At 42.1% G+C, this 18,811-nt stretch overlaps 1 protein-coding gene across 1 annotated transcript in view; it reads left to right on the top strand.

Annotated features, from left to right (window-relative positions):
* The window catches only part of LOC126176597 (homeobox protein B-H1-like), a 521,496-nt gene extending 519,785 nt beyond the window's left edge, over positions 1-1,711 (top strand). Inside the window, exon 5 of the mRNA XM_049923758.1 lies at positions 1,348-1,711. Within this exon, the coding sequence (XP_049779715.1) occupies positions 1,348-1,711 (364 nt within the window). The remainder of the gene's footprint in view (positions 1-1,347) is intronic.
* Positions 1,712-18,811: the final 17,100 nt, after the last annotated feature.

Here is an 18,811-nt window from a genome sequence, read left to right on the forward strand (position 1 = left end):
TATCTGAGACTGTTAATAACGACTTTGGTAAATCATGTTATTCTAGTGATAAGCCTACACGGAGTAGGGAAAGGAACGGGTCCAGTAGAAGGCATTTTTATTCGGATGAAAGGACCTCACCGACAAATTATGAGAAATAATCGATTACACAAAGACGATCATTTTTTGTGACGCAACATATAGTCTTTAACGCATCCTTAAGTTATAATAATGAATAACTTCAAAAATGGTTCAAATGGCTCTGAGCACTATGGGACTCAGCTGCTGTGGTCATAGGTTCCCTAGAACTTAAAACTACTTAAACCTAACTAACCTAAGAACATCACACACATCCATGCCCGAGGCAGGATTCGAACCTGCGACCGTAGCGGTCATGCGGTTCCAGACTGTAGCGCCTTTAACCGCTCGGCCACTCCGGCCGGCTAATAATAACTTCAACTGCACAAAAATTACGGTTCATTTTTATTAGGGTTTTCTGACAGTTCTTTTCATGTGAATGATTCAAAAAAATCCGCCCTGTGCCCCAGCATACGACGTCCGACATCTGTAATGAGAGGTGGACGTGGTTTCACCTTGGCTTCGGCACGTATTGACGACGCTCCTCGAATACCCGACAAGTCGTGCGGTATACGAAATGCTCGAGTCGAGCTTCCCAGCTATCACTATCTGTTATCGATCAAACTCAGATACATCGCGCGCCTTCCCCATTCTACATATGGACAGCACGCTCACTGATACTAAATCCACCGCGCGTGTGTCTGACAAGCTGTCATTCCTCGCCAGGTGAGGCTGCTAAGGCCTGGACGGGTTTATATTGATAGTAGGTCGGTGATCGTAACGTTCTGGCTAATCCTTGTAGGTTCCGTAACAAAAAATGATCGATTTTGTATGTTCTCCGTCCCTCAAAGTTCGTCATTGACTTCCTGAAACACCCTGTACGAAACATTGTGGTGCACTGAATTGGAAACATAGTACTTGGAAAGCTGCAGAATGGAACGACGATGAAACAAGGTATGCGTTGTGCAAGCACCGTTAGAACAGTAAAATATAGCCTCTCTAGCGTGATAAAATTATAGTGAATGAACAAAATTCGCTGCAATTTTCTAATGCAAAGGATAAATACAGTGCATTTTAGCGGGAATAGGTCTTGGGAGTGCTATTTTCCAGCTTCAAGGCATCTGAGAGTCGCCGAGAATGTCTTGTACTGAGGTGAAATTTTTCACAGAGCGCTTTTTGTCAGCTGGCGGTGGGAGAAGCAAAATTCGAACATTAAAAAATTTGTGTACAACTATGGGCCACCCTGTTTGTTCTCCCATCAAGTGATCGGGCCTTTTTGCTGTGTTGCAGGCGGCAGACGGCGGAGGAGCGCGAGGCGGAGCGGCAGGCGGCCAACCGGCTGATGATGTCGCTGCAGGCCGAGGCGCTCAGCAAGGGCATGTACCCGCCCCCACACCCGCCGCCACCCCCGCCGCCGCACCCGGGGGCGGACGCGCCCGGCGCGCTGGCGGCCGCGGCCGCGGCTGCCGCAGCCGCCTCCGTGTCCGCGGCGGGACAGCCCCCGCAGCCGCCCCCGCACCTGGCTGTCTCCACGGCGGGCGGCGCCGCCTCCACGACGGCGCTGAGCGCGCTGCAGAACCTGCAGCCCTGGGCCGGCGCAGACTACGGCGTGCACCCGCCTCCACCGCCCCCGCTCGCCTCACCCATCTGCTAGGCCGACGACCCCGTCAAACGACTCCTACTCATCCAGTGAATCTCGACAGATCGACAGTCCCCAGAAATCTCTGTCGCGCGGCCGGTGAGCGTGGCGACTGCTCTGGATACGACATCCTCACTCAGCAAGACATCCCGATGCTTCAAACGGCAATCGACGGAGAAAAATTGCAGAAAACTGGCTTCGCCTATACCTGTCTCTGCTATATGTTCGTGATTGAAGTTGGACTGGCGTAACTGACTCTATGTTTTACTAGCGGGAAAGAACCTCACAATTCTATGAGCGAAAGAACACTTTCACTAACGAGACAGACTCGTAACCTCCTCAGATTCTGTTTCTCCCGTAGTATTACGAGCTTATATCGCCATACGAAGCTTTAGCGCACTTGTTACTGCTATGCTGTGATTCGAGAGGACACCAGTCTTCTAGCTTCATAACGTCAGAGTGTTCACATTATACTGCAATAGTATTTCGCAGTACTGTGAAGCTTTAACATAAGAGCCTTAAATTCCAAACATCAGAAGCGTGAAAGACGATCCGCTTCTCGTATAAATGTGAAAATGTGATGTATCTACACGTCACCGTGACATACAAAATCAAGAATGGACCGAAGAACGTAACGAGGAGTTTTAAAAAAATGAAATAGCGTACGCTGAAACCGTACGCTGTATAATTCCATGGATGTAAACGCTCGGTCACTGTTACGCGGCAAAGCCCGTAATCAAGGGTCGGGAATAACTGTAATCCTCCAGGACCAACATGTGTGACAGTCGTTAGCGAGGAGCGGCGCAAAAACCAACTCATCTGGAGGACTCTTGTGCTCCCACGATGCACCTGAGACCGCATGTGTGTGTGTATGTGTGTGTATGTGTGTGTGTGTGTGTGTGTGTGTGTGTGTGCGGATGCGAGAACGGGAACGAAGAGAACCCCCCAAGAGTGATGAAAACATTCACAAGAAAAGGATTTCGAACGATTGCAAGGAAATGTAGTAGTTATTTTTTGCTTACGCAATTCCACTGGAGGAGCTGCAATCAGAGAGGTGCAGGAACCGTTAGCTCTGATGCCCTACTGGCATATAACTGACAACGGTGAGAAGAACAGGCTTGGAAACAAACCACACATGTGCTGTAGTTTTCTCCAGATCCTCTACGAACAAAGTTAGTACCTCGTTGGTGTGCCTCATTGGCAACGCTACAGTGAAGTGAGGAGTGTGACGAACGATAATGAGACAGCTCCGGGCGTAACCGTGTTCTTACAGACCTTTACTAACACAGTTTCGTCGTTATGTACAGTACACATGTCCTGCGTTATCAAATGTTTCCGTTTATTTTATGTGTGACGTTCCTACACATTTTTGCTGTAAATTACGAAGCACGACCTCTACGAAATGTTTTCATAAGATTTTTTTAAAGGAGTTTCCTTTAGGTTTGAAAAGCTTCGTAGCAGAAGCTGGTGGCATAGAACGAATTATACGACTGAAGGTAAAGTTCCGCTGTTCTCATTTTTGTTTATGCTTACAGTGTTTCTGTAGAGTTTAACTTCCATGAGAGTCATTTCACCTACGGAGAGTAACATCGATTATACATATACTTGTAATATTTATGTACATTTTCAGACATAAATATCGAGACCACAGTTAGAAGTGACTGCCGAAATAAAGTAGCACGTAACACTGCATATTTTGTATAAATTTGGTTTCTTTTACCCAGTCTTTCTTCCCTCAGTTTCCTTCCTTATCCTCTGTCACTACTGAGGGTTATAGACCTACATACTGGCTGCCATTAAGGTGAGGTATTCGGTGGACCACATTTCTAAACAGTTGGTCCTCTGCGACTTGGGCTGTTGGCGAAAGAATATTAACACACTGACTCCCGTGTGAGTTAAAAATAATTCACGGAAAATTTCTTCTTTGGACCACGTGAAATAAATACAACTTACACATATATTTTCATTTAGAGCTCCGACATGCCGTGGCAACTCAAAATAGCGTGATCTGACACTGCGTTAAGTGGAATAATTGCTCCAGTAACAAATCACGTTCATAGCCTATGGTATTCAGGAGCTCAAGGAAAGTCAAAAGGAACTAGTAATCGTCAGTTATATACAACTCACGTGGATCAGTTTTCTTGGAGTTCTCTTCTTCTGATGATTTATTTGTTATTTACTTTTATACATTACTTACAATGTACAATATTTGCATTCTCAAAATGACATTGTAAAAAACTTAAACTGAAAAAAATCATTTATAATGGCGATTTGTATTCCTAACACCTGTTAGTGCTATACTTTTTAACAAAACAATCTTTACAGAAATACGAGTCATAATTATAACATTTCCATGCAATTCCTTTTTTGCGTTTCTTGATGGCTCGTTCGCAGTTCACTTTTTCGTGGCATACTGTGTACCTACGTCTGACTGCTCCCAAGTTTACTTTCAGATTGACTTCCAGACTCGACTGATAACACTAAGTAATCTGCACTCATGTCCATTGCTTCATTCAAAAGTTTCTGCAAATGCCTTTGCTCATCTTCATAGCTACTGCGAGACATTTTATTGCTTCTTAGTATCGACAGATTATAGCACAAGTTACATCATACGAAGAATGGAACAACAAGGAAGAGAGCCAATAACGTGACTGTAAACAAATAATATTATAGAATGAAAGACTGACAGGAGAACCAATCTATAATTATTAGGTGCGTAGTAAATACATAATACTAACTCTGGTAATGTGTAACTCACACAAAAAACTGTAATGTAAGATACTAAACTGAAATATTTTCAACTTGTTTACGCATAAATAGATTGTTTAGTGATAAATCAGACGATGAAAAAAGTGCGAAGGTCCCAGAAATAGGTTACACAAGTGTGCCATGATGACAAGCCAAAGTGTTAGATACCATAGGGCCAAAAAGATTAAAGATTAAAAAATACAAAGATAGTCGGATTTCAATGAAAGCGAATGAGACACATAATACGACGGAAACTCCGTCTCGTATATGGTTTGAAATATACTGTGGTGGTAACGTAATTCCACCATTCATTCCCCTACAGGTCTTTGTACTGAAACTAACGACAAAAAGAATAGATAAGAAAAATAAGAAACACAGTTGTCACAAACCATTGCAACTAATGATTAAGGTCGTCACTGAGACTAGTGGTTCTTAAATGGTCTTCCACTCTGAAAATAATATATGAGAGTTAGTCATAAAGTTTAAATTACCATCTCAGAAAAATCAAGCTGTGACCATGACACTTGGGACGGTGTCAGCCCTTCTCTAAGCAGACCCAAAAACAATTAGCGTCACCCTGCCCGGTAACGGTTCGATTTTTGCTTTTTTTTTGCGAATTTTATGGAAGTGTGGTTCACCTGTAAAAGCGACTGCATATAGGACGCTAGTGCGACGTGTTCTTAAGTACTGGCCGAGTGTTTGGGATCCGTACCGGGTCGGATTGAAGGTGGACATCGAAGCAATTCAGAGACTTGCTGTTATATTTGATACCGGTAGGTTCGAACAACACATAAGTGTTACTGAGATTCTTGGAGAGATCAAATGCGAAGTCCTGGAGGGAAGACGAAGTTCTCTTCGAGGAACACTATTGAGAAAATTTAAAGAATCTGCATCTGAAGCTGACTTCCGAATGATTCTACTGCTGCCAACATATGTTTCGACGAATGATCATGAAGACAAGATACGAGAAATTAGGTTTCATGCAGAGGCATATAGACTGTCATTTTTCCTTCGCTCTATTTGCGAGAGGCATGGGAAAGGAAATGACTCATAGTGGTACAGGGTACCCTCTGCCACGCACTGGACGGTGGCTTGCGGAGTATCTATGTAGATGTAGATAACGGAGATGTGTTCATTGCTTGCTATGCTTCTTTGTCTCAGGTTTATAATGACTCATCCAACTCTCATCTGGCTAAGGAAGTCATCTGGATTGTCCTGACACAGCTGCATTTCCGCTGCTGCCTCGATTTTGTGAGCTTTTTGAATGGTTGAGAGCAGTCGCGGAACTCAGCGAGCGAAGAAGTTCTTTGTCACGTTCAAAATGATCAATATGTTGACAACTGACTCATGATTAAAATAAAAAATGGCTCTGAGCACTGTGGGACTTAACATCCATGGTCATCAGTCCCCAAGAACTTAGAACTACTTTAACCTAACTAACCTAAGGACATCACACAACACCCAGTCATCACGAGGCAGAGAAAATCCCTGACCCCGCCGGGAATCGAACCGGGGAACCCGGGCGTGGGAAGCGCGAACGCTACCGCACGACCACGAGCTGCGGACAACTGACTCATGACTAATTTTCATTTTTCCACTATCGCTGCGATTGTGATACGACAACCTCCATTTCTTTTGCAATTCTCAGTTATTCACAGGGAGATGGTCTGTCACTTAGCCCTTCACATTTAAACTTATTTGACTACGATAGAAGCATCTGCCGTATCTAATCACTGCGTCATATGATGATCCATTGTTTCTGTACGCTTTCAACAACTCGCCGTGAATTATTGCTGCATTGTTCCCTTTCAAATGCAAAAAATGGATAACTGTTTGATAACCCACTTTACCAACGGACTCCGCCACTTCCAGGATTTCCGTATGTAACAGGACTGAAGGCAGGACCTGCAAATTCCCAAAAAAATATTTACGTAATTTAATTTTTTTGAGGTGATAATTAATATTTTATGACAACCCTTCTTTCAAACACAGTATTTGTATTGGAACATATGTATAGCACGCAACTGATAACATGTTCACTTCCTCTCATAACTGGCTGCATCTTCGAACACACGCAGGAGAAGCCTATCTGAGTATTACCCTCAGGACGAGAAACAAAGTTCTTATAAACTGCCAGCGACTTGTATCTCTGAAGACGTATGCTGAAAACCATCTGAATACTATTCTTGTCATCATGAAGCGTGTAAATTACACAGGCTGAAAAGGAACACATCAATTGTACGATAATGATCGAAGCAGAAGAAATGAATTAAAATTTGTGCTGTGGCCAGGACTCGAACCTGGGTCTTTTATGTTGCTATGCAGAAATGTTAACTTTTACCCCACCACAGCACAATGCACAACATTGCTGCACGAACTGCCCAAGTTGAGTGCCCTCTCCAACACAAACTTCAATTTATATCATCTGCTTATTTTCCTTTAAAATGAAGTGCTGTGGTGTAATGGTTAGCATTTCTGCCAAGCAAGAAGACCTGGGTTCGAGTCCCAGCCGCAGCACAAATTTTAATTCATTTCTTCTGCTTCGATCATTATCGTAGATAATTTAATTATAAGATCTATAACATCAATTGAAATTTAACAAAGCAACTCAAAAGGGCACAACAAATCTCTAATTGTTCCTACATTCCAACCGAAAGCCTTTTTACTATTGAACAAAACCCAAGAGAAGGTCATGTCACAACGCCAAACCTTACGATTTCAGACGCAACATCCAACTGAACAACAAAGAGAGCAGAACAACTTTCCTACTCGATTGACACAAAGATATTTCTTCAGTCAATGAAAACGACGATTTCTCCTCACGGCGTTTATCACTAGTACAATTTTTAAACAATACTTTCTCACTTTTATTCACCAGACAGAACGCTGATCTCTCTTAAAATGCCAATATATGCAGGGTGAACCAGAATTCCACTGACAAAATTTTAGAGCTGGTAGTGTGGATCACAACAAGAAAAAAATGTTTAATAAACATGGACTCTAAAACGCATACCTAAAGAGGTCCGAGCACTAGCTCAATAGAACAGATGCGTTCCACACTAACAAAGATGAACAAGTGTTTGTAGCTTTTAAGATAGAGCCCATGTTCATTGGACACCACTGAAAGTTTGTCGGTGGCGTTTTGATTCGCCTTGTATACAGGGTGAGTCACCTAACGTTACCGCTCCATATATTTCGTAAACCACATCAAATACTGACGAATCGATTCCACAGACCGAACGTGAGGAGAGGGGCTAGTGTAATTGGTTAATACAAACCATAAAAAAATGCACGGAAGTATGTTTTTTAACACAAACCTAGTTTTCTTAAATGGAAACCCGTTAGTTTTGTTAGCACATCTGAACATATAAAAAAATACGTAATGAGTGCCGTTTGTTGCATTGTAAAATGTTAATTACATCCGGAGATATTGTAACCTAAAACTGACGCTTGAGTACCACTCCTCCACTGTTCGATCGTGTGTATCGGAGAGCACCGAATTACGTAGGGATCCAAAGGGAACGGTGATGGACCTTAGGTACATAAGAGACTGGAACATCACATTACGTGCATATGCTAACACCTCTTTATTGGTCTTTTTCACTGACGCACATGTACATTACCATGAGGGGTGAGGTACACGTACACACGTGGTTTCCATTTTCAATTACGGAGTGGAATAAAGTGTGTCCCGACATGTCAGGCCAATAGATGTTCAATGTGGTGGCCATCATTTGCTGCACACAATTGCCATCTCTGGCGTAATGAATGTCGTACACGCCGAAGTACATCTGGTGTAATGTCGCCGCAGGCTGCCACAATACGTTGTTTCATATCCTCTGGGGTTGTAGGCACATCACGGTACACATTCTCCTTTAACGTACCCCACAGAAAGAAGTCCAGAGGTGTAAGATCAGGAGAACGAGATGGCCAATTTATGCGTCCTCCACGTCCTATGAAACGCCCGTCGAACGTGTACCTCAGACCTCATGGTAATGTACATGTGCGTCAGTGAAAAAGACCAATAAAAAGGTGTTAGCATGTGGACGTAATGTGCTGTTCCAGTCTCTTCTGTACCTAAGGTCCATCACCGTTCCCTTTGGATCCCTACGTAATTCGATGCTCTCCGATACACACGATCGAACAGTGGAGGAGTGGTACTCAAGCGTCAACTTTAGGTAGCAATATCTCTGGATGTAATTAACATTTTACAATGCAACAAACGGCACTCATTACGTATTTGTTTATATGTTCAGATGTGCTAACAAAACTAACGGGGTTCCATTTAAAAAAACGTAGGTTTGTGTTAAAAAACATACTTCCGTGCATTTTTTTATGGTTTGTATTAACCAATTACACTAGCTAGCCCCTCTCCTCACGTTCGGACTGTGGAACCAATTCGTCAGTATTTGATGTGGTTTACCAAATATATCCAGCGGTAATGTTAGGTGACTCACCCTGTATATGAAACTTCCACGCGTAGCTCAGCATCAATGGAAAATAAGTGTGTTTAGTACTTATTTCAGACAAAATACCTAACTTCTATCTGAGCGAGGTGGCATAGTGGATAACAGACTGGACTCGCATTTGGGAGGACGACGGTTCAAACCCGCGTCCGGCCATCTGATTTAGGTTTTCCGTGATTTCCGTAAATCACTTCAGGCAAATGCCAGGATGGTTCCTTTGAAAGGGCACGGCCGACTTCCTTCCCTAATCCAATGGGACCCGTGACCTCGCTGTTTGGTCCCCTCCCACAAATCAACGAACCCAAATTCTAATTTTGTGTGTGAAATTGATCAGTAATTTTAGATTAGGTGGGCGTGTTTTTTACACTTCAAGAATATTTACTGACAGTGACAATAAACACAAAGTGCGATGCTGTGACGCACCATGTTGCTGTCTGCACACTCACCATACTCCTCCTTTACAGGGTCAAACACAAATTTACCTGTGTTTCTTTGGATAACTCTCCATCTGGTATAATCTGTTGTGTTCTAATTGTTAAGCACTTTCACCAGTCCCAAATAGCGTCAGATATTCCATTCGAGTGTGTTTTCTCCACCAAGTGCTAGTCTGGTGTTATATTAACACTTATTCGAAAGTTATCAAACAACTGATTACTTTTTTAATAGTTTTAAGAATATGCATGTGAAATAGGGCAGTTGAATCTCCCATCATCACTGGGTTCCAAATACATCTGACTACCACGGAGAAGTGATTTTGTACCAGGTAAGTGGAAATGAACTGAGAAAATTTTCACAATTTCAAGTGTGTGATAAGAGTGGCAGTGTTGAGTATTCACTCTGCTACCCTTTTTTAGTGATATGCATTGCAGTACTGTTCAAATATTTTCCTCTTACCATAACATGGCCGAAAAATGTTTGCGCTAGGGAAATGAGATTGCCTCTGAGATTGTCCATTATCTCTGCGAATGAGTCTGGTGGCTTCCAGAAGAATTCAACTACAAATTATATGTTAGCGTACGGAATTTTTGGCCAGGAGTCCCCTATCGGGAAGTTGGACCACCTGGTGCAAGGCGTTTTATTTCACGCCATGTCGGCGACTTGCATGTCAACGATGATTATGTGATGATAAAGCCAACACACATACACGACCATGAGCGAAGAGAATCCTGTACCTGGCCGGGAATTGGTCCCGGGGCCCTGTGATCAAGAGTCAGGAATGCTAACCACAAGATCACGAGCTTGTCACAAACCCATAATAGTTAATCTTGCCCAGAAGAATGCGTACACATACTCCATTTTCTCGACTCTTGAAATGAAATCATCATCTTCTATTCGATTGGTTCATAAGTTGGCCATAAAGACTTAAAGGCTGTGAAATACGATATTTATTTAGACATCTTCCCGTACTGGTACGTATGTTAATCACTCTATTGTCCTGGTGAGTATCATACTTTCGTGAATGTTTACAGGAGTTGCCACTAGTACTTAAATATAACCGATTTCAGTGTCTTATGTGAGCTCTGAGACGAGTATGTTGAAGTGCTTTGCTGGTCTGTACATTCAAGATGGTCGATCAGTCAGCAAATCTTAAAGAAAACTTAACACACGTATTGTGTGCATCCAAGACACATTGCACTGTTGAAGTTGTTATATATACGGAAATATTCCACTCTAGTTTTAGATCTATCGATTCCTTAGATCGCCTCCGTAGTCTGTTGATTAGAGTCGCTGGTTATTAGTGAGGAAGTACAGCATTCGATGCTGATAACGACCTCCGATTTTTATCGGCTGAGAATGTCTGAGGTCCACTACGTTCCGAAACCAAAAAAGACTAAAACTAAGCAGCAAAACTGACGTGCAAACCATTGAAGTGGCCTCAGATCGAAATGCTAACGTAAGGGTGGGAGTCTCACGAACTGAAAAAACAGTAAAACAGAGAGAACAATTCTTTACAGAATAAGCTTCTTCATTGTGGTCAAAGAATAAGATGAAATCTTCATTTAACGGACGGGAAAATGTGCGAGTCGTAATTCACAGGCAGTGTGGATTTTTAACAATAATTTCGCAGATGTTAAGAGAAGTACGAGAAGAAGAACAGAATTCAGCTTTCCAACGACAAAGATGTCATCAGACTGAACTCAAGTTGAGATTGGGCAAGGATGCAGAAGTAAATGGCTCGTATTCATTTTAAAGAAAGCTATCTAACGTTTGTCTCAAGCAGTTTAGGAAAATCGTGCACACCCTAAACACGGTTAGCCAACTGGTATTTTGAACCCTGATTTCCCTGAATGTGGGTGTGGTGTCGTAACAAATACGGCACTTTTCTCCGTTTCTTAAAGATATTAGAGATAGTAAGGTGACAGAACAGCAGGAATTTAAGGCAGTATGCAGAAAAACTACAGTCTCAGCCATCTGCTCTTCTGAAATTACGAAAATTAAAAGATGCCTCAAGAACAGAAGTTGAAATGAACTTTATGTTATGTTCAACGTAATTCTGCACAGCTGGTATGAGGAAAGAAGAACTTTCCTTATCGAAATCTGTTACACGTCACTAACTCAGAGCGCTTATACACAGAGATTAAAATTCGGAGCTGTTAAACCCTTTCTAACGAAAGTTTCTGGAAAATGTTTGTAAATAGTTATAGCTTTCACTGGTGTAATCATTGTCTAAATATTTTGAGGAAAAACGTTCCAAACATTTGTAATAACAATATGTGTAAGAAATCACAACTGGATTTCAGAAGGGTTGTTCAGCTGATAAATCTATTTACACGTGCACTCGTTAATTAACAAACATTAAATACGTTACACCAACAGAGGTTTTTGTGGTTGACCCAACAGTTATGAACATTACAACAATGTGTTAAAAATAAGTGATGCATTACATAAGTAATGCTGCAGCTAGAAAAGGGCTTACGTTACTGGAAGGAATGAATCAAGCTGTGTTGCATAATGAAACAAACGCACACGTGGGAGATCTTTCTTACTGAAAAATCATTAAGGGTATTCTATAAAATTCAATCTTATTTAAGTCAAATGTTGTTTATCTCTTGTATTATTAAGGTACTTCCATTTAATATACTCGGAACAGAATAATTTTTGCGTAGACGAAACTGTAAACAATATGTTCAAAGGAATCACTGATTTAATATCGGCAAATAGTTTATATTTTTGATACAACGCACATTTAGTTCTGCACATTAAAGGATACGACACCAACTCTAATATATATATTAATGCGAATTTAAATAGGAAAACACATATTTTGTTATTTAAACAACACTGTTCAGTCAGATTTTAATTTTCTATTATGACAGGTCTTGAGAACAAAGTCATCTTTGAGTTAATGTACTATGCTCATTTTTAACAAATAATGTCCTGTGGAAGTGAATTCTTGGCTAACTCAACCTCAAAAAAAGATAATTTTCATCATACTAAAATGTGGTATAGAAATACATGAGGGTTCACTAATAATTATAGCGTAGACAACTGTCTAAGAAGTTAATTAATTAAGTACAGACTGACAGAGCATTACGTCTTTCGTGAAGGAATAATGATGTCACAATAATTCAAAAAAATTATCTTATTTACTCTTCACTGAAACGACTTTTAGCTCATCAAGAGGAAATAATACTGCTACCGAAAATTTTAATCACTCAGCCCGTGATGCGGACCTGAAACTGAAAGCAAGCTGTAAAAATTCATTATAAGCAACTCCTTCTATTCTATAGAAGAGCTTTGATTCAGAAATTTCTAACTTACGGAATTCAAAGGTCTGTGTACTTACTCTAATGATTGAACTAAATATACACTGAAAGAAAAAAGCCGCAACACCAAAAAGTAATTAATGTAGAATACATTTCTCTAGGTAACGTATTTAAGTGATTAATATTGCAAGATCACAGGTTAATGTACGCATGAGATAAGCCATTGCAAATGTGAAATGCTGGTACGTTAATAACCGGTGTAACCGTCAGACTGTTGAATGCAAGCACGCAAACGTACATGCGTTGTGTTGCACAGGTAGGAGCCGGATGTCATTTTGTGGGATGGAGTTCCGTGACTGTTGCAGTTGGTCAGTGACAGTAACACTGTTTGTGGATGACGCTGGAATTGTCGTCCGATGATGTCCCATACGTGCTCGATTGGAGACAGAGCTGGTAATCGAGCAGTTCAAGGCAACAAGTCCAGACTCTGTAGAGCATGTTGAGCTACAACAGCGGTATGTGGTTGAGCGTTATCCTGTTGGAAAACACTCTGTGGAACGCTGTTCATGAATGGCAGCACGACAGATCAAATCATCAGAACGACGTACAACTTTGCAGTCAGGGTGCGTGGGTTAACTACAAGAGTGCTCCTGCTGTCATACGAGATCGTAGCCAAGACCATTGCTCCATGTATAGGTCCAGTGCGTTTAACACGCAGACGGGTTCGTTGCAGTCCATCAACTGGCCTCCTCCTAACCAACAAACGGCCGTCGCTGGCGCAGAAGCAGAACCAGCTTTCCTCCGAAAACATAAAAGACCTCGACCCAATCATCTAGTGAGCTCTCGCTTGACTCCACTAAAACGCAAATGGTAGTGGTTCGGGGACGGTGCAACGTACGCTATAGCGAGTGTGACTCTGACATTTGTTGTGTCCCTGTGGCACTGTCGCGTACCGGCACAGCCTCACTATACCAGAATGAAGTAAGTGCGAACTGCGTAGCGCAATCGGGACGTTAACAACAATGGGTTCGTTACAAATTGCTGTCAACCTTGATATCGGAGATGAGAGGGAGAGAATCTTGTTGTGGATTGGCAGGAGAGCCAACACCGTGTTACTAGAGGAAGCCGAAAGGCGCGCGTTTTAGCTCACGCAGGCTGGCGTGAGGTCTGGAACAGGATAAGGAAATTAGACTTTAGAAAAAACGGACGTAGCTGGTGGAATACTTAACTTTAATCCATTAATGGTGAACGTCGCTCTTGACGGTACATGATTCAGTATCAATAGTAACTGGTAATGGCGCCTTGCTAGGTCGCAGCAAATGACGCAGCCGAAGGCCATGCTAACTACCGTCTTGGCAAATGAGAGCGTATTTTGTCAGTGAACCATCGCCAGCAAAGTCGTCTGAACAACTAGGGCGAGTGCTAGGAAGTCTCTCTAGACGTGCCGTGTGGCGGCGCTCGGTCTGCAATCACTGATAGTGGCGACACGCGGGTCCGACGTATACTAACGGACCGCGGCCGATTTAAAAGCTACCACCTTGCAAGTGTGGTGTCTGGATGGTGACACCACAAATCTCTTTGGTTTGAAGCAAATAAGTTTCCTGAAAATAGGTTACAGAATTGCAATAGGCAGAAAAGATTGGTTAGTTTCTATCAAGTTTATTCTCACATATACTTATGAGAGGTGTTGGACCATAAACCCCTTAGTAAGATTCAGTCTATTTATTCGGACTTGCTACTTCAAAGCTAATTGCTGGTACATATAAGAAACAAGTACAAAGCAATCACTTGTTCTTGGTTAGCACTGAAATCTCTCTAAGTAATTGAGACAAAAACTGACAGCCTCTGTTCAACACTATTCCAATGAAACTCTAAAAATCCTACTTGACCTGCAGTTCCTGAGTGTCCACCAGAGTATATCACCGTCTTCTCGTAGTTGAAGTCTTTATCAGCTGCATCGGCTGCTATGGGCCTACTCGGCGTCTTGCTGCGGAATCTCCAAACTGCCGGCACTGGCTCTGAATCTGCATCTGTATCTCTGCTTCTAGCTATTCCGCTGCCTGGCCTTTTATTTCGTTGCTCGTGTACTTGGGTGCACACAAGTCAATTTGTTTCACATGACCCTTTCATTTCTAAGTGATCGGATTGCACAAGAATGTCTATGGTTCCACACAACACTCGCGTTCCTAATTGGTCGGCTTGCGCAAGAATGCCTTCGGTTCCACACGGCACTTTCGTTTCTAGCTGCACACAACTTAATTTGGTTCCACACGAGTCTTTTCCGCACGTGACTGACACTCTCTCTTGCTGTATTATCGCCCTGGTGTTCGCGTCTTCCGTTGCGCAAGTTTGATTCATGCTGCTTCCTCTGGCAGGAAGTCAAACACTAAGTTATTTGATCAACAAGCCATACTTGGCAGCCTCCGCCGCTTATCTTGTCCCTACGTCCTGGTGGACTATTTCTTAATGTCGGCTGGATGTTTGCCTACGGAGCCTGGACTCTTATTATGGTCACAAAAGCAAGAATAAAAATTAAAATTTTCTACGGTCACAACAGTACCAATCGCTGCTTAATTTCCTGCTGCAGATGTAGTACGAGCCGCCAGAGCCATACGTCGAACACGATAGTCTTCCCCCTCAAGGGCCACATGACCGACCGGGGCCCTCTTTTCTTGCGACTGTAGATTCTCGTGACCACCACTGCCAGCAATCACGTACAATGGCTACACTCCTGCCAAGTCTTTCTGCAATATCGCAGAAGGAACATCCAGTTCCTCGTAGCCCTGTTACATAACCTCGTTCAAATTCAGTGAGCTGCTGACAATGGCGTCCTAGACTCCTTAAAGGCCCTTCTGCTAATATCAAATCGTCATGTCAGCTCTCAAAGATAAGAAACGCACACGACCGTTACAGCGTGTATTTAAAGCAAACCTGATTTGCATTCTCATACTGGCTCTACTAGCGCCATTCTTATGAAATTAGGGAGAAATTTGAATAGGCGTCATTTTTCAGATGTAGAGACTCGCCTACCAACTTTCGTTTATGTTTGCACAACTCCTTCTTGGGCGTTGCGGTATTTTTTTCCGTCAGTGTATATTTTTTACTGTTACGTAAAAATATCACATGGTAAGCATGAAGCCATAGTTGAATGAAAATCAGTTTAATTGACTGTAAGTTGAATTGTTCCATATCATTACGATATTTTAACTCATGGCCCAAACTACACGTAATTAATTAGCTAACTAAAAAGCCGGAGTGCTACAGTATGAGGACAAGAACATGCACGTGGTATCAACTGAAAAAAAATTAATAAGCCAAACTTAACAACTGCTCAAAACTAAAATTATTTAAAAATTTCAATACGTTTTTAAACACTCTTGTCTAGGAGTAGATCTCCCGTACCATATAAATTACAAAAAGGCCGTCATTTTCATAACGTGGTTCATATTATTCTCTTGTGACCAATGACTGTTTGTGACTCTCTAATTGTATTTATATTTTTATATAAGTCGGTCGTGATGCCGTCTAATACACTGACACTTGTTTTCTGGTGTATTTTGTGAAAATCATGTCTCCTTCATGTCACAAAGTAATTCCAGCCTTTCACCGTTTCTTATATAACGAATCAATAACACTAAGAGAAACATGACTTTTCTGTAGTCGCCTGCCAAAATTCAGGGCTTCATTTGGTACACGATATCAAAAAAAAAAAAAAAATGGTGCAAATGGCTCTGAGCACTATGGGATTTTAAAATCTGAGGTCATCAGTCCCCTAGACTTAGAACTACTTAAACCTAACTAACCTAAGGACATCACACATATCCATGCCCGAGGCAGGATTCGAACCTGCTACCGTAGCAGCAGCGCGGTTCCAGACTGAAGCGCCTAGAACCGCTCGGCCAGAACGGCCGGCTTACATGACATCCCAAAAGCTACAAGGTTGCTACCATTGATATATCTCATTATTTTAAAGAATGTGTGTAAAACGATGAAAGAGAAGTGTCTGTACTCAGAATTCCTTTTTCATATTTTCTTCAGATCCTCACAGACAAAGAAGGACCCGCAGGTGGTAATCAGGAGCGCAGGAAAGCACTCTTTCGTAGGACCATGTCTCTGCTCACACATTGGCTGCTGACATAGCAATAATGGGCGAGCTGGTTTTGAAAGAATTATCCATTGACTCTGTTACTAAGATTTGGGGCTCATGTGGCATGTTTCTGATTCCTAAACCGAAAAGGTCGATTACAGGGACGAAATTCTCGTCTAATGGAGAGTTCATCTTTCATTTCAACAAGATTTGTACAGAATTTGAAACTAAAAATCCTAAGAAGTTTTGGTCTTACCTTCAGTCCGTAAACGGAACGAAAACTTCCATTCAGTCGTTCAGTGACCGCAATGGCACCGAAACGGAAGATAACATAGTAGCACTCAACTATGAGAAATTATTTCGCCACGGAAGATCGGAATATGCTACCTCGATTCAACCATCCCCAGAGACCCACAATGGCAGTTATTGAGATAAATGACTGCGAAACAGAAAATCAATTAAAATAATTCTGTAGTGAAGGACAAAGGCATCGTCGCATCGTACGACGCATTATGACGATTTTGGAGAACGAAAACACCACCATGGATTATGGAAACAGAGATCTTGCGCAACACAGAACACTCTGTTCGTCCGTGGAATTGAGAGAGCCGTGGGCTAAGGCATCACGTTGATACCACGTTCCTTGATTTCCGGAAGATACTCGATGCAATTCGACATTATTGTTTAGTTAACAAAACACAAGCTTATCGAGTATCGGATCAGATTTCTGAATGGATTCAGAACTTTGTAAAACGTGGAGCTCAATACAGTAGCAGCGGATGCAAATGTAATTTCTGTAATATGCTAAGAGCGTGTTACAGTGTCATTACTGTTTGCAACATACATATGTATTTGCATATACAGGGTGGTCCATTTCGTGACCGGGCCAAATATCTCACGAAATAAGCGTCAAACGAAAAAACTACAAAGAACGAAACTTGTCTAGCTTGATGGGGGAAACCAGATGGCGCTATGGTTGGCCCGCTAGATGGCGCTGCCATACGTCAAACGGATATCAACTGCGTTTTTTTTTAAATAGGAACCCTAATTTTTTATTACATATTCGTAAAGAAATATGAATGTTTTAGTTGGACCACTTTTTTTGCTTTGTGATAGATGGCGCTGTAATAGTCACAAACGTATAAGTACGTGGTATCACGTAACATTCTGCCAGTGCGGACGGTATTCGCTTCGTGATACATTACCCGTATTAAAATGGACCGTTTACCAATTGCGGAAAAGGTCGATATCGTGTTGATGTATGGCTATTGTGATCAAAATGCCCAACGGGCTCACAATTTTAGACGAACAGTTGGTAACAGGTAGGTTTTTAAAATTAAAATACAGAACGTAGGTACTCTTGAACATTTTATTTCGGTTGTTCCAGTGTGATACATGTACCTTTGTGAACTTATCATTTCTGAGAACTCATGCTGTTACAGCGTGATTACCTGTAAATACCACATTAATGCAATAAATGCTCAAAATGATGTCCGTCAACCTCAATCCATTTAGCAATACGTGTAACGACATTCCTCTCAACAGCGAATAGTTCGCCTTCCGTAATGTTCGCAAATGCATTGTCAATGTGCTGACGCATGTTATCAGGCGGTGTCGGTGGATCACGATAGCAAATATCTTCAACTTTCCCCACAGAAAGAAATCCGGGGACGTCAGATCCGGTGAACGTGCGGGCCACGGTATGGTGCTTCGACGACCCATCCACCGGTCATGAAATATGCTATTCGATACCGCTTCAACCGCACGCGAGCTATATGCCGGACATATATCATGTTGGAAGTACATCGCCATTCTGCCATGCAGTGAAACATCTTGTAGTAACATCGGTAGATCATTACTTAGGAAATCAGCATACATTGCACCATTTAGATTGCCATCGATAGAATGGGGGCCAATTATCCTTCCTCCCATGATGCCGCACCATACATTAACCCGCCAAGGTGGCTGATGTTCCACTTGTCGCAGACATCGTGGATTTTCCGTTGCCCAATAATGCATATTATGCCGGTTTACGTTACCGTTGTTGGTGAATGACGCTTCGTCGCTAAACAGAACGCGTGCAAATAATCTGTCATTGTTCCGTAAT

This window comes from Schistocerca cancellata, chromosome 3, assembly GCF_023864275.1.
Source record: "Schistocerca cancellata isolate TAMUIC-IGC-003103 chromosome 3, iqSchCanc2.1, whole genome shotgun sequence".
Taxonomy (NCBI): Eukaryota; Metazoa; Arthropoda; class Insecta; order Orthoptera; family Acrididae; genus Schistocerca; species Schistocerca cancellata.